Source organism: Coregonus clupeaformis, chromosome 16 (assembly GCF_020615455.1).
Source record: "Coregonus clupeaformis isolate EN_2021a chromosome 16, ASM2061545v1, whole genome shotgun sequence".
NCBI classification, from domain to species: Eukaryota; Metazoa; Chordata; class Actinopteri; order Salmoniformes; family Salmonidae; genus Coregonus; species Coregonus clupeaformis.
The window spans coordinates 36,535,673-36,549,176 of record NC_059207.1 but is presented as its reverse complement, the minus strand read 5'-3'; the positions used below and the strand labels follow the sequence as shown (position 1 = coordinate 36,549,176).

Below are 13,504 nucleotides of genomic sequence, written 5' to 3'. Positions count from 1 at the left end.
TAATTGTTACAAATACAACCACTGTATCCCAGTCTGTAGACTGAGTAGGTGTGGAAATTATCCTTTCACCTATCAGTGGTGACTAATGAGAGTAATGAGGAAAAGGCCCACACACTAATATCCCTATACCACCTACAAGGTACTGTCAGGTTTAAATGTGTTACACCTTTGATGATTGAAACCAATTATGTGTATTTAGTAATATACATAATGTGGAAGCCTTATGGATTAAATGCTGTTATTTTTCATCAAACAATGTCAGTCGGGTGTGCATGTTGAATTAATTAATTATTTACTTCATTCAGGGATGTATTTTGTGCATCTTTTGTTTAATGTTAAAGAAATTTAATTAGATTGCTTTCTTGCTAATAAAATGACACAAGGAAAGGAAGCCATTCACTCCTATAGCACAGCCATGTGGCCAAGCAGCAGTTTGTCCATGCAAGCAGAGATTTCAACACATACAGTGCATTCGGAAAGATTTCAGACACTTCCCTTTTCCAAAAATGTTTACGTTAAAGCCTTATTCAAAAAAGGATACAATTATTTCCCCCCCCTCAATCTACACACAATACCCCATTATGACAAAGCAAAAACAGGTTTTTAGACATTTTTGCACATTTCTTTAAAATAAAAACACCTTTGCTATGACTCGAAATTGAGCTCAGGTCCATCCTGTTTCCATTGATCATCCTTGAGATGTTTCTACAACTTGACTGGAGTCCACCTGTGGTAAATTCAATTGATTGGACATGATTTGGAAAGGCACACACCTATCTATATAAAGGTCCCACAGTTGACCGTGCATGTCAGAGCAAAAACCAAGCCATGACGTCGAAGGAATTGTCTGTAGAGCTCCGAGACAGGATTGTGTCGAGGCACAGATCTGTGCAAGGGTACCAAAAACTTTCTGCAGCATTGAAGGTCCCCAAGAACACACTGGCCTCCATCATTCTTAAATTGAAGAAGTTTGGAACCACCAAGTCTCTTCCTAGAGCTGGCCGCCGGCCAAACTGAGCAATCGGGGGAGAAGGGCCTTGGTTAGGGAGGTGAACAAGAACCCGATGGTCACTCTGACAGAGCTCCAGAGTTCTTCTGTGGAGATGGGAGAACCTTGCAGAAGGACAACCATCTCTGCAGCACTCAACCAATCAGGCCTTTATGGTAGAGTGGCCAGACGGAAGCCACTCCTCAGTAAAAGGCACATGACAGCCCGCTTGGAGTTTGCCAAAAGGCACCTAAAGGACTCTCAGACCATGAGAAACAAGATTCTCTGGTCTGATGAAACCAAGACTGAACTCTTTGACCTGAATGCCAAGCGTCATGTCTGGAGGAAACCTGGAACGGTGAAGCATGGTGGTGGCAGCATCAATCTGTGGGGATGTTTTTCAGCGGCAGGGACTGGGAGACCAGTCAGGATCGAGGGAAAGATGAACGGAGCAAAGTACAGAGAGATCCTTGATGACAACCTGCTCCAGAGCGCACATGACCTCAGACTGGGGTGAAGGTTCACCTTCCAACAGGACAACGACCCTAAGCACACAGCCAAGACAACGCAGGAATGGCTTCGGGACAAGTCTCTGAATGTCCTTGAGTGGCCCAGCGAGAGCCCGGACTTAAACGATCGAACATCTCTGGAGAGACCTGAAAATAGCTGTGCAGTGACGCTCCCCATCCAACCTGACTGAGCTTGAAAGGATCTGCAGAGAATGGGAGAAACTCCCCAAACACAGGTGTGCCAAGCTTGTAGCATCATACCCAAGAAGACTCAAGGCTGTAATCGCTGCCAAAGGTGCTTTCAACAAAGTACAGAGTAAAGGGTCTGAATACTTATGTAAATGTGATCAGTTTTCTATTTTTAATAAATGTGCAAAACATTCTAAAAACCAGTTTTTGCTTTGTCATTATGGGGTATTGTGTGTAGATTGGGGGGGGGGGCAATTTAATCCATTTTAGAATAAGGCTGTAACGTAACAAAATGTGGAAAATGTCAATGGGTCTGAATACTTTCCGAATGCACTGTACCACTTCTTTCAACCTCAGAAATGTCTGAAATCCCCAAACCTCTCCTCTGTTGCCATGGGTTACGAAGAGGTATTCATCCCTCATGGAGTATAATAGAAACATGAATTACTGGGATGAACCAAGAGGGATCTGTTCCTTACAAAACAGTGTTTCGGCATACACAGACTTAAAGATAAGTATTCATTTAGAGACAGCATGCTGAGGCTAAGAGGACAGACCTCTTAATACACAATATTTCCTCTAAGCCTCAACATGAACTGCTCCGTAACTTGTTAAAAGGGGTGACTTGACATTGTTCAAATGTCTCAAGTCAGAGATGACAGCAATAAACCTTGCTTGCAACAATAACAATCTATAACCTTTCACTGATATTCTGAACAATGGAAAGTGGTCCATTTGACCTTATTATTGATTTAGTGCATCACTGTTTGAAAATATGGAGAGAAGGTACTGTTACATCTACCCAGTCCATGCTGTCTAGGTTCAATAAACATCTGCCAATTCATGTGAAAGGCCACTGCCTATTCTTTGTACTTTTCATGCATCAAGATACAGAGCACTTGACACGTATCCATCACCCACCTTCCTCTTCTGTTGACAATGTTTATTGTTTTACAATACATTTCTGTTATATTCATTTTCACCATTCAAAAACACATTGAGAGTATTGCAGTTAATTTCTCATTTAATGTCAGTTTTTCCAATTTGATAAAAATCTATCAAACTACAAGGTTGAAACTTCTTGCTACTAGAATCAATATCACAAACAAAACATGTTTAAGGAACAAGCAAAGCATCTTTCAGCTTGTATTTTGGATTATCAAAAAATAAATGAAACCAATTATAATGCGCATACTTCTTCTGCCTTAGATACAAGGATGGACTTGACAATTTTTATGAAAGCTATGACAGCCTTTGGCATCTCATGAATGATAATAAGTTAATCAATGCCAATTACAAGCTAAAGGCATGCATGCAATGGGAGTTACTTTGAGTTGGTACAAACCAAGAAAAGAGGCACAAAAAAAACAATCCCACTCAGAAAGAAAAAGAACCCTACTCATGTCATCACACCTATCCCTATTGTCCAGTCACCCTTACCCCTAAAGATAAAAATCCAAAACCCTAAATAACCAAGCAGCGGAGTGCTGGTTCTGTATAGTTACTTTCCCAGGAGTTCCTATTGCACGCTATGTGAGAATAATTACTTACTGTTTCAAAAAAACATTTTTACTTTTGCCAAAAAAAGGCTCCTATATCAGATTCCATAAAATATTTTCTTATCAGATTCCATAAAATAATTTCAGTACCTAATTGTTAAACATGTATCCAAAAATCATTACTTACATTTCCATAAAGCAGACCATATGTAACTCTGTGTTGTTGTTTTTAATCACACTGCTTTGCTTTATCTTGGCCAGGTCGCAGTTGTAAATGAGAACTTGTTCTCAACTGGCTTACCTGGTTAAATAAAGGTGAAATAAATAAAAATGTATGCCTATGGGGAATGGCTGAACATATTTCATGCATAAACAAAATGTTCACCATAAGGATTATGAAAAACCTCAAATTGGATCACCAAAGGACATGTCAAAATCAGGTAGGTGACTTATCAGGACTGGAGATAGGAGGGCATGTCACTGTTTGTGTTAGTCTAACCCTATAGTTAAACTTGTCCAATAGTTGAGAAATCAGTGTCCGTGTTACCTTTACAATGAAAGCACTGAGATGAAAATAAATCTATAATTGGCACTATGCAGTAGTCATTTTGTGTACCAAAAGCAAACTAAACTGAATCATTTGTGGCCAGTTATAACATCATTCCACCAATACATCCTACTCAGTATGGTGGCTGGACCTATACACTGTATAAACTGAGGGCATGTTAACACTGGAAAACTTAAATTCAAAGGTTTATAGAATCAGCATGGAGAAAATAAATAAGATATGACAAACAAAAGGAAGAATGTGTGGCAGACACATTTGAGTTGCTAAACAGCAGGCAGGTTGTGTATATTTGTATCAACTACTGTACATTAAAAATTGTCTTCATTCAAACTTTCCCTTTACTACTATAGTACTTCACCCTGTACTACAGAGCATTTAGATTTACTACTCTTTCTGCATCGGCATAACTATCTGCTGGGATGTTTTCCTGTTAATCAATGGAAACCTGCAGTAGCTACTAGAATCACTATTCACACCCTTTCACCAAGAGACCACCTCCTTTAGAGAAAATTACTTGGGGCTACTAAATATAACAAAAATTAGGTATAACTAGAGTAGGCTGGAATACAAGCAAACTTCTCCTGAATTTATATTTTCTAAGTCTGGGCTGAAAATTATTCCAAACTCCATGTAATAAAAATAAAAAATCTGAACAACAGGACCACTTGATTCACAGTCACTGCAACTCTCAATGCCAATTGAAAGATGTACTGCAGATATGTAGCTTATTTTGGTTCAGGTACAAGTCACCATGAAATTAACTGACTGACTTGGAGTAGAGAACAGTAGAGAAACTCTTCATTTCTCAAAGCACAATCTCTCAGTCTAAGCTAAGGCATTTATATAGAAATCTAAGAGATTCCAAACCCTCAGGCCTTGTGCCACTCCAATACCAGCCACCTCAGTGTTTGTGCAGTACAGGTTATCAACAGCTTTTTAAGAATAATTTATTTCGGAAGTACAACACTCAGAATCATTACTGTTCGAAGCCAATCTGTGTCAAAAGGTTAAAGGTTCACAATAATTTATGAATTATGAACCCTCCAAAAGCACGCTACTTGGGTGAGTCAGTGTCAAGATAAAGTGGTACAAATAACTAAAGGGAAAAAAACAGTTGAAAGGAGATAGCGAGGCATACAATGGATGCAGAGGAAAAGAGGGCATTATAGCACATGAAGACATTGTAACAAGTAGTCAATAGGATCATTTAGATGCAACTTCCAGGCACTGGGTTTAGAAAGAGCTGGTGGAAGGCGTGGTGAGTCTCTTCCCAATGTAGACCCTAAGGAGACAATAAGTATAGCATGACAGTGCTGAGCGATTAACTGACATTTTGGTTATTTTTTGGTTTTTAAAATAACTTATTGAGCGATGATGTTTAAATTATTTTAATTCCATTTCATTCTGTTTTTTTCTGTGAGCTCAATGCACACATTGAACAGTTTCTCTAGAGTTCACACAGTTCAGGATGGATCTGATTTATGTAGTAGGGAGTTGTAGTTTCCAACTGGCCAATATTCTACATAGTTTAGCGCATAAAAACGTGGTAATCAACTACAATGACCATAATCCATTGTGCATCTATTACATTTACATTTTAGTCATTTAGCAGACGCTCTTATCCAGAGCGACTTACATGAGCAACTAGGGTTAAGTGCCTTGCTTAAGGGCACATCGACAGATTTTCCACCTAGTCGGCTCAGGGATTAGAACCAGCGACCTTTCGGTTACTGGCACAACGCTCTTACCCACTAAGCTACCTGCCGCCCATCTATCTACCTTGTTCGGTCTGTTTCTTTTATGCCTGCTATGGAAGAGGCAGAAGAATGCGCGATCGTGAGGGGATATATAGAGAGCAGCTGTTGCTTTGCAAAGGTATCTCTACCTGAAAAGCCATGATCTAAGTGATTGATAGTTTGGTATTCAGCAGTCATAAAAGTATGCCTTATTTAAGAAATACAAAATAGTGATTTTGTCAGACAGCATATGCAGCAGCTCTACAGAAATGAAATGACTTGGAATTATATAATAAAGTCATCAAATAAAACAAATGTAATATACACAACTTAAATATGTTATGTGAAAAAAGTATGGTTAATAAGTAATAAGCAGTAACGGGCAGTCACTACCATCATGGGACTTTTATTAATTGTTTTATTCTGTGTTGTTACAGCTAAATATATTTTTTTTAATCGCTCAGCACTAATGACAATGATTCAACAGCAGACAATCTACAAATACTCACATATATCCATTTGATTTGCTAGTTGTGTAAGATGGTACAGTCACTCACCCGATGCCGAGGGCAAGGATGTGAGATAGGAGTAAGGAAGGGATGAAGACTTTGAGGAAGTCAGCAGAGAAGACACCCCCTTTCTTCATGGCTCCACTATTTCTCATGCTGAGGGATACTGAGCGTCTGGGGTGCCGGAAGTGGAACTCCCTACAAAAAAAATACATCACTGAACATGTTCACCATTTTTAAACAAATTGCATTGGGTTCCCACAGAAAATTGCCATTTGTATTATACACATTCGTCGTCTGCCTGGGCAGATATGGAATTTACTATGTTGTCTATTTTTGCTATGATTTAGGTTAGCAGTTTTTTTGTGTTAGAGCAGGGGAGTGAAAAATCTTTTTGGCTCGAGGGCCACATTGGGATTTTGAAAGGGCCACACAGATTTGTTTGACAAAATCAATTTGCTGGGGAAGAAAAAGGGCAGTTATTAAAAAAATATATTAGGTCCATTATAATTTCTACATTTTTACTTAAAACTCCCTCGGGCCGGATTGAATGTGCTCGCAGGCCGGATCGTAGTTTGCCCACTCCTGTGTTAGTGTCTGCAGTGTGTCTCCTTACTTGGGTGGAACGTTTTCGGGCCGACTGGACCAATCTGCAACCCAGTCTGCACCCTTGTTCATCAGGATATCATCTTCTCTGTCTTTCTCTGGGCCTTCCTCCTCTGACTGCAGATGGGGGGAGAGAGAGAGCACACATGAACAGAGAGGTGCTGTAGGCCTATACTGTAACAGTGTAGACAGGGGCATGGATGGAGGAAGAGAGACATAAGGGCAGACTAGGTTGTTGTACCTGACTCCCTCTCCGACTGGACATCTCCACATCAAAGGTGATTTGGCCGTCATCCTGATCCGGACTGGGAGGTCGGTGAGGACTGAGGAGCAACACAGAAGGAAATAAACACACAAATTATACAAACACCCCAACATTGAGGACAGAGTTCAGGGAGTACACCAAAAACATGACACTCCCTTCCTACCTGTCGCAGGAGGAGCTGCTCTGGCTGGACTCGTGCTGGGCGTCCAGCAGGATCTTCTCCATGTCTCCATTGTGGATAGAGGAGGATGAGGGCACATGCTCCAGCACCCCTGTCAGACTCTCCTCCACCTCCTCTGGCACCACCTCCAGGGCCTGAGGGGCCTGACTCTGCCCCTCATTCCCGTTCCCAGGGGCAGGAGAGGGTGTGGTGGAGTTTGGCAGCAGGGCCTGGTTCCCGTTGTTTCCATTCATCTCCAGCTCCACCCATGACCCTGAAAACATAATAACGGCAGTGGGGTTTAGAGGAAGTGTGTGTATTAGGACAAATGTTGATAATAGTGACATAAGTCTACGGTAAAGATGCAGTGACAAGTTCTCAAATTCGATGCATGGCTTACTGCACAGTCACCAAAAAACATTGCATTTTGAAAAGAGAACTTGCAGCTACTATTGGGATTCAAATGAGCAAGCTGGAGAATGAAGGCAGTGGTACTTTTGAAAAGTCCAAATAGCTGCTGTAAGTCCTTGCAATTAGCTACACGGTCAACAAAGAGAGGAGTAATCATGACACAAAAATACTCACTGAGCCCGAACAGAGATCCAGACATTTACATTTCATGTTGGTCTACAGCAGAGAGTCCCTGGCAGAGGAATACATCCCTTCTGCCATTTAAGACCCTTTATCTCAGATGCATGAGACATGTCTGTGCTTTGTCTGGCACTCAGCCACTCACAGTATGTGTAAAGAAGTCACTGTATGGAACATACAGCAGTGCATGTTAATAAGGAGAGTCTTGGTGGATGGCTGCCGAGGATTAGGCCTAACTCCATATACATGAAAGCAGACTCATTTTGTAAAACTAAAAATAGACATGCATGCAAGGGTTTTAGATGTCAAGGACACCAGAAGAGGATTGTTGTACACCTAAGGCTACATGTGCATGTTACTGGAATGATTGCCTTCATTAACAAAAACAAACATACACTACATGACCAAAAGTATGTGGACACCTGCTCATCGAACATCTAATTCCAAAATCATGCGCATTAATATGGAGTTGGTCCCCCCTTTGCTGCTATAACAGCCTTCACTCTTCTGGGAAGGCTTTACACTAGATGTTGGAACATTGCTGCGGGGACTTGCTTCCATTCAGCCACAAGAGCATTAGTGAGGTCGGGCACTGATGTTGGGCGATTAGGCCTGGCTCACAGTCGGCGTTTCAATTCATCCCAAAGGTGTTCGATGGGGTTGAGGTCAGGGCTCTGTGCAGGCCAGTCATGTTCTTAAAAACTGATCTCGACAAACCATTTCTGTATGGACCTCGTTTTGTGCACGGGGGCATTGTCATGCTGAAATAGGAAAGGGCCTTCGCCAAACTTTACAGTTGGCACTATGCAGTCGGGCAGGTAGCGTTCTCTTGGCATCCGCCAAACCCAGATTCGTCCTTCGGACTGCCAGATGGTGAAGCGTGATTCATCACCCCAGAGAATGCGTTTCCACTACTCCAGAGTCCAATAGCAGCGAGCTTCACGCCACTCCAGCTGACGCTTGGCATTGCGCATGGTGATCTTAGGCTTGTGTGCGGCTGCTTGGCCATGGAAACCAATTTCATAAGCTCCCGACGAACAGTTATTGTGCTGACGTTGCTTCCAGAGGCAGTGTGGAACTCTGTAGTGAGTGTTGCAACCGAGGACAGACGATTTAGCCAAATCCACTCATTTGAAGGGGTGTCCACATAATTTTGTATATATAGTGTAGCAGACTTCAGGAGAGTTTAGTTTAGAAAATGGCCATGGACTCAAAGTCTAGCCTGCTTTAAGCCACAATTGGAACAAAGCATGCTCTCAGTCTTTGCTCACAGTCATAAACAAGCACCCACGCCTATTATGCAAAACATTCCTGACTTCCTCTCTTGGGGACATCAATTGGACTTGTAATGGGGTAATCTCATCCACCAACCGGCTCCCTCTCTAATTCGAGCCTGGGGACAAGGTTAGTAGGGGTGGCCTGAATGCCACTGTGTCAGTGAGGTTATGTGGTTCCATTTCCAATCTAGGCCCTTACATAATGTGCATATTCTATCAAACGTAGACCTAGCATAGAGATGTTATGTCTATCCATTATCTGGAATAGTAGTATGCCTCTTATACATCATTCATCATTACCATTATCTGTTTGCTTCTCTATAAATAAACACACTGTCCAGATGATAGCCTACATTTCATAATGATAGTGCTACTGCCTCTCACAGCAGGCTACCTGAATGGAATCCAGACTGCTCCCATGCGCGGGCAGGAGGGGAGTTATGCAATCTCTGCAATCTAAGCTAAGCATTGAATCCAGGGCCATCGAACCCAGGGCCTGACTATTTAGCCAGTTACACCTGAGCAACATTCAACTAACTAAACCTCTTCTAGGACTTTCCCTGTGCATTCTACTAGAAACCCACTCTGCATCTCCATACTGTATAAAGGGCCAGAAAGGAACAAAGTACTATACAAGGTCACCGATAATACCAACCTATACCATCTTAATCTTGTGCTTTTTCCTCCAACGTGGACTGTGTGGGCAGTTGAGACTGCATCTGATGGTCATATTAATATTAAGACTGTTCAGCATACAGTAATGGTCATTGGGGGTGGAAGTAGGCAATATGCCTATTGCTTTATCTGCAAGGTTAACTTTTGACAGTTCCTACCCAAACATTGATTTACCACCCCTACTGAAAAAATTATAATATTTGTATTACTGATTAGATTTTTTTTATTTTACATTTATTTAACTAGGCAAGTCAGTTAAGAACAAATTCTTATTTACAATGACGGCCTACACCGGCCAAACCCGGACGATGCTGGGCCAATTGTGCGCCGCCCTATGGGACTCCCAATCACGGCCGGTTGTGATACAGCCTGGAATCAAACTAGGGGGTCTGTAGTGACGCCTCAAGCACTGAGATGCAGTGCCTTAGGCTACTTAATGTCTCAAGTGGCACAGCGGTCTATCTAGTATCAATCTTATTATGAGAAAGTATGGATACCGGTATGATGTTACTCAGTAGCTTATCACTGAGTATTATGGGCAATTGATAGGCCTAGACAGAGGTGTGGACTCAAGTCACAAATTTGATGACTTGAGACTCGACTTGATAGAAAATAAAATAACTTGAGACTTGACTTGGAGCCTTAAGACTCCGGACTCTACTTTGACTGGAGACTGATGACTTGAAATTCTGTCCAGGTTTTATAATGTTTTGTCACTTATTTTGTGGCACAGAATCTCTGTGAATTACTCTCCACGCAGCCAGAGACAGTATCGCACTTGCAAGAAAAAAAAGAAAAAGGATTGGCTAGTGAAACGCACACTTGGCCCTCTAATTGGAGCAGCAAACTGTCAATCAACACAGATCGGGTAGGCTAGCGCAGTGAGAAGGTTTTGAGGGGAGTTGCGAGTGTAGCCCACCATTTGTATTTTATATTTATACCTTTGCTAATTCAACCTGGTCACTAACATAATAGGCCTACGGCAATGCACCAAACTCTTGTTTTAAAAACATCTTATCTGTGCTTCAGAACCAAAAAAAATTGGTCCTGTGCAAATGTCATCAGTTTGACTGGTTTTAAGGAAATTAAAAGCTGAGAAACACGTTTCTGATAAAACTTCAGTTCGTATTGGGTGCATATTTTATGAAGTTGAAATACTGGTTGCATAAGTGTCAAAGATAATACATTACACACACATTCACATTTTCTCAAGAGATGCAGCAATAGGATCGGGTTTTGTCCTCCCGATTGGCGCAGTGGTTTAAGGCACTGCATCGCAGTGCTAGCTGTGCCACTAGAGATCCTGGTTTGAATCCAGGCTCTGTTGTAGCCGGCCACGACCAGGAGACCCATGGGGCGGCGCACAATTGGTCCAGCGTCGTCCAGGGTAGGGGAGGGAATGGCCGGCAGGGATGTAGCTCAGTTGGTAGAGCATGGCGATTGCAACGGCAGGGTTGTGGGTTCGATTCCCACGGGGGGCCAGTATGAAAAAAAAAAAAAATGTATGCACTCACTTGTAAGTCGCTCTGGATAAGAGCGTCTGCTAAATGACTAAAATGTAAATGGGTGCAGCGTAAACATCAAATTGTAGGGAGAGAGGATTGCCATAAATTAATATGTAGCTCCAAAAATTGTTTGGTGATCAAGAATATGAACAATTTACCTTGCAAACTCACGAGCTATGGGGCATCAAGAAACAATTACTAGCATAGGCCTACTGGTCTTTTGTTATGTCAAAATTGCTTGAAATGTATCGTTTACTTATGAAGCTTGCATTTGAATGTTAAAATTAACAACAATCAAAAATGTGTTGTAGACAGAATAATGAAAATGGCTGTATGGTAGACTCAAATAGACAGAGATTTGTAGTTGAACAAGTCATTGCTTGTATAGATTATTTTTTATTGACTTGAGAATATAAATGTTTTTTTGACTCAAATGGACTTGCTCTTAGAATGCACGACTTGTACTTGATTCGAACCGTTCTAATTGGTACTCGACTTCTGACTTGTTTGTGACTCGAATAACAGCGACTTGGTCCCACCTCTGGAATTTTCAAATAATTATATATGCAAATGTTCTCTGCAGGAAAACGCACATATCTAGAAATGTTGTATGCAAACGTCTAGAAATGTATGTTTCGCATGGCAAAAACATTGTCTAGTGAGTGCGTTCCACAGCAGACATGCATTTCTGAAGCATTCCGTTCGCCTTTGTTGTGGATTCAGAAAATCGACAATGCACTGAATGCAGGCAAAATGTAACAAACCATAAATGCTTATGAATAGCTGGAGTTAAGTAAACAGATTTTACGACATAAAAACGGGGCATTGGCTCGGATTCGACACATTTAATTTATTTTCATTTCTAATTTTCAGACATGTTTTGATTAGGGTTAAACCCGCCTCAAGGCAAACTAGCGTTTAGTGGTATCCATCCATGGTTGGTTGAAATCCTGTCACTCAAATATTCAAAGTAAATCCATTGGAGCAATAAGGGTGACGTTTAATTAATATTAAGCCCTCCTCCCCGCTCTGTGGAAGCTGATGAAATTCCAACCTAGAGTCAACTTTTGCGATATCCTTTTGCTATAAACACTTACCACGAAAAGCAAGCACATTTGTTGCACACGTATTCAAAACTCTTGATTGTTCTAAAAGGTTCACGGTGATACTTACCGTTGAGACCAGGCTCCTCGTTATTGTTTTGCTGAGCAGCAGCAGTGGCGGACATGTTGCCAGCTCCGTTTTTAGTATTCGTCAACATGACATGCAAGCAGAGTGTTGCCAACTCCTCAGTAAGAAAAGTAGCTATTGGCTGTCCTAAAAGTCGCTTAATGACGTCATCGCAAAATTTGCATAATTGACCATGTGTATGTAATTGTGATGGACGCTGTAGGAGTGAGTAAAAAACTCCCTAAATATGTTTAGAACTACAAATGAACGTTCTTCTGTCGATTCTTCTTTTTAAAAATGTTTTACATTTACATCCCGCCCTGAATGTAAGCCAGGGCGGAATCAGCCAGCGGCGGCTTCCCGCATGCGCGATTCATTTGCAGTCTGGACGCGGAGGGGTGAACATCTCCTACTCTGACTGCAGCTGGGAGGGACTGCTGCGCGAAGACTGGGCCGCCTGTGAGTGCTTTGGGACGGGGGTAACAAAGCACCCGCTGCTCGTTGAGAAGAGTAAGAACGATACGCGCTTTCAAGTCACTAGATTTGTCGCTAGTCGCTTTTTTGAAAATGTGTCGCTAGAGGGGTCTGAATACTCGCTAAATATAGCGACAAAGTCGCTAAATTGGCAACACTGCCAAGCGAACGCAGGCGTATCATATATGATTGGCCCACCTGAGAGACGTCACAATTATTTCACTACTAACTTTAATTTGTTTTGCAAAATATAAGTCAAATAAACAGATGTTTGCGATGCATATTCCTTGTATTTCGAATTTCAATTTTCTGATCTCTTGCTTTATTTTCTCTATTTTCAAATGTTGCTTGTGTATGTAATGAAAATACACTTTCCTGTAGGAGAACATTATACATTATAATGGGGACATTCAAATACAAGGCATCTCATGTGTCTCAAAGAAGTCAAAAACGTATTACACAATTATTGTATTCATTCTTTATTACTCATTAATCTAAACTGTATTTTATTCCATTTGACAAAGGCAAACAGACCTATACTGTGAACCTTTAAAACTCCTGTTTTCATTTTTTTTTTTATCACCCAAAATTTCCCACAATCTTTATCAAGAGCCCTCAAACAAAACATACAAAATCAAAGAAATTCACAAAAATAAAAAGTGCATTCTGTTGTGAGTCCTGTGAATACATTATATTTAAGTTCCCCTGAGCATTCTCCTGCCTGACAAGCTGCCAGTCACTTCAGGAAACATACTTGATTATCTTGTTTCCTCTGCTATGAAA

At 41.3% G+C, this 13,504-nt stretch overlaps 1 protein-coding gene across 2 annotated transcripts; it reads right to left on the bottom strand.

Moving 5' to 3' along the window:
- Window positions 1–2,614: 2,614 nt before the first annotated feature.
- On the bottom strand, window positions 2,615–12,471 carry bnip3la (BCL2 interacting protein 3 like a). 2 transcript variants are annotated; one of them, XM_041900936.2, is made up of 6 exons: window positions 12,251–12,471; window positions 7,033–7,303; window positions 6,846–6,927; window positions 6,615–6,721; window positions 5,999–6,196; window positions 2,615–5,035 (listed from the first exon to the last, which is right to left on the bottom strand). In XM_041900936.2, exons 1-5 carry the CDS (start codon window positions 12,336–12,338, stop codon window positions 6,043–6,045), a joined length of 702 nt encoding a protein of 233 aa, XP_041756870.1. In that variant the 5' UTR covers window positions 12,339–12,471; the 3' UTR covers window positions 2,615–5,035; window positions 5,999–6,042. The 2 variants fall into 2 exon arrangements, with proteins under 2 accessions (XP_041756870.1, XP_041756869.1); XM_041900935.2 differs by having other exon boundaries at window positions 6,047–6,196; window positions 12,251–12,466.
- Window positions 12,472–13,504: the final 1,033 nt, after the last annotated feature.

Excerpts from the sequence above, each read along its gene's own strand:
- bnip3la (XM_041900935.2), bottom strand. The coding sequence starts at position 12,338 with ATGTTGACGAATACTAAAAACGGAGCTGGCAACATGTCCGCCACTGCT. Across the intron at positions 6,928-7,032 it reads AGCAGCTCCTCCTGCGACAG|TCCTCACCGACCTCCCAGTC; the intron begins GTAGGAAGGGAG and ends GTTGCTCCTCAG. Across the intron at positions 6,197-6,614 it reads CCCGAAAACGTTCCACCCAA|GGAGTTCCACTTCCGGCACC; the intron begins GTAAGGAGACAC and ends TTTTTTTTGTAG.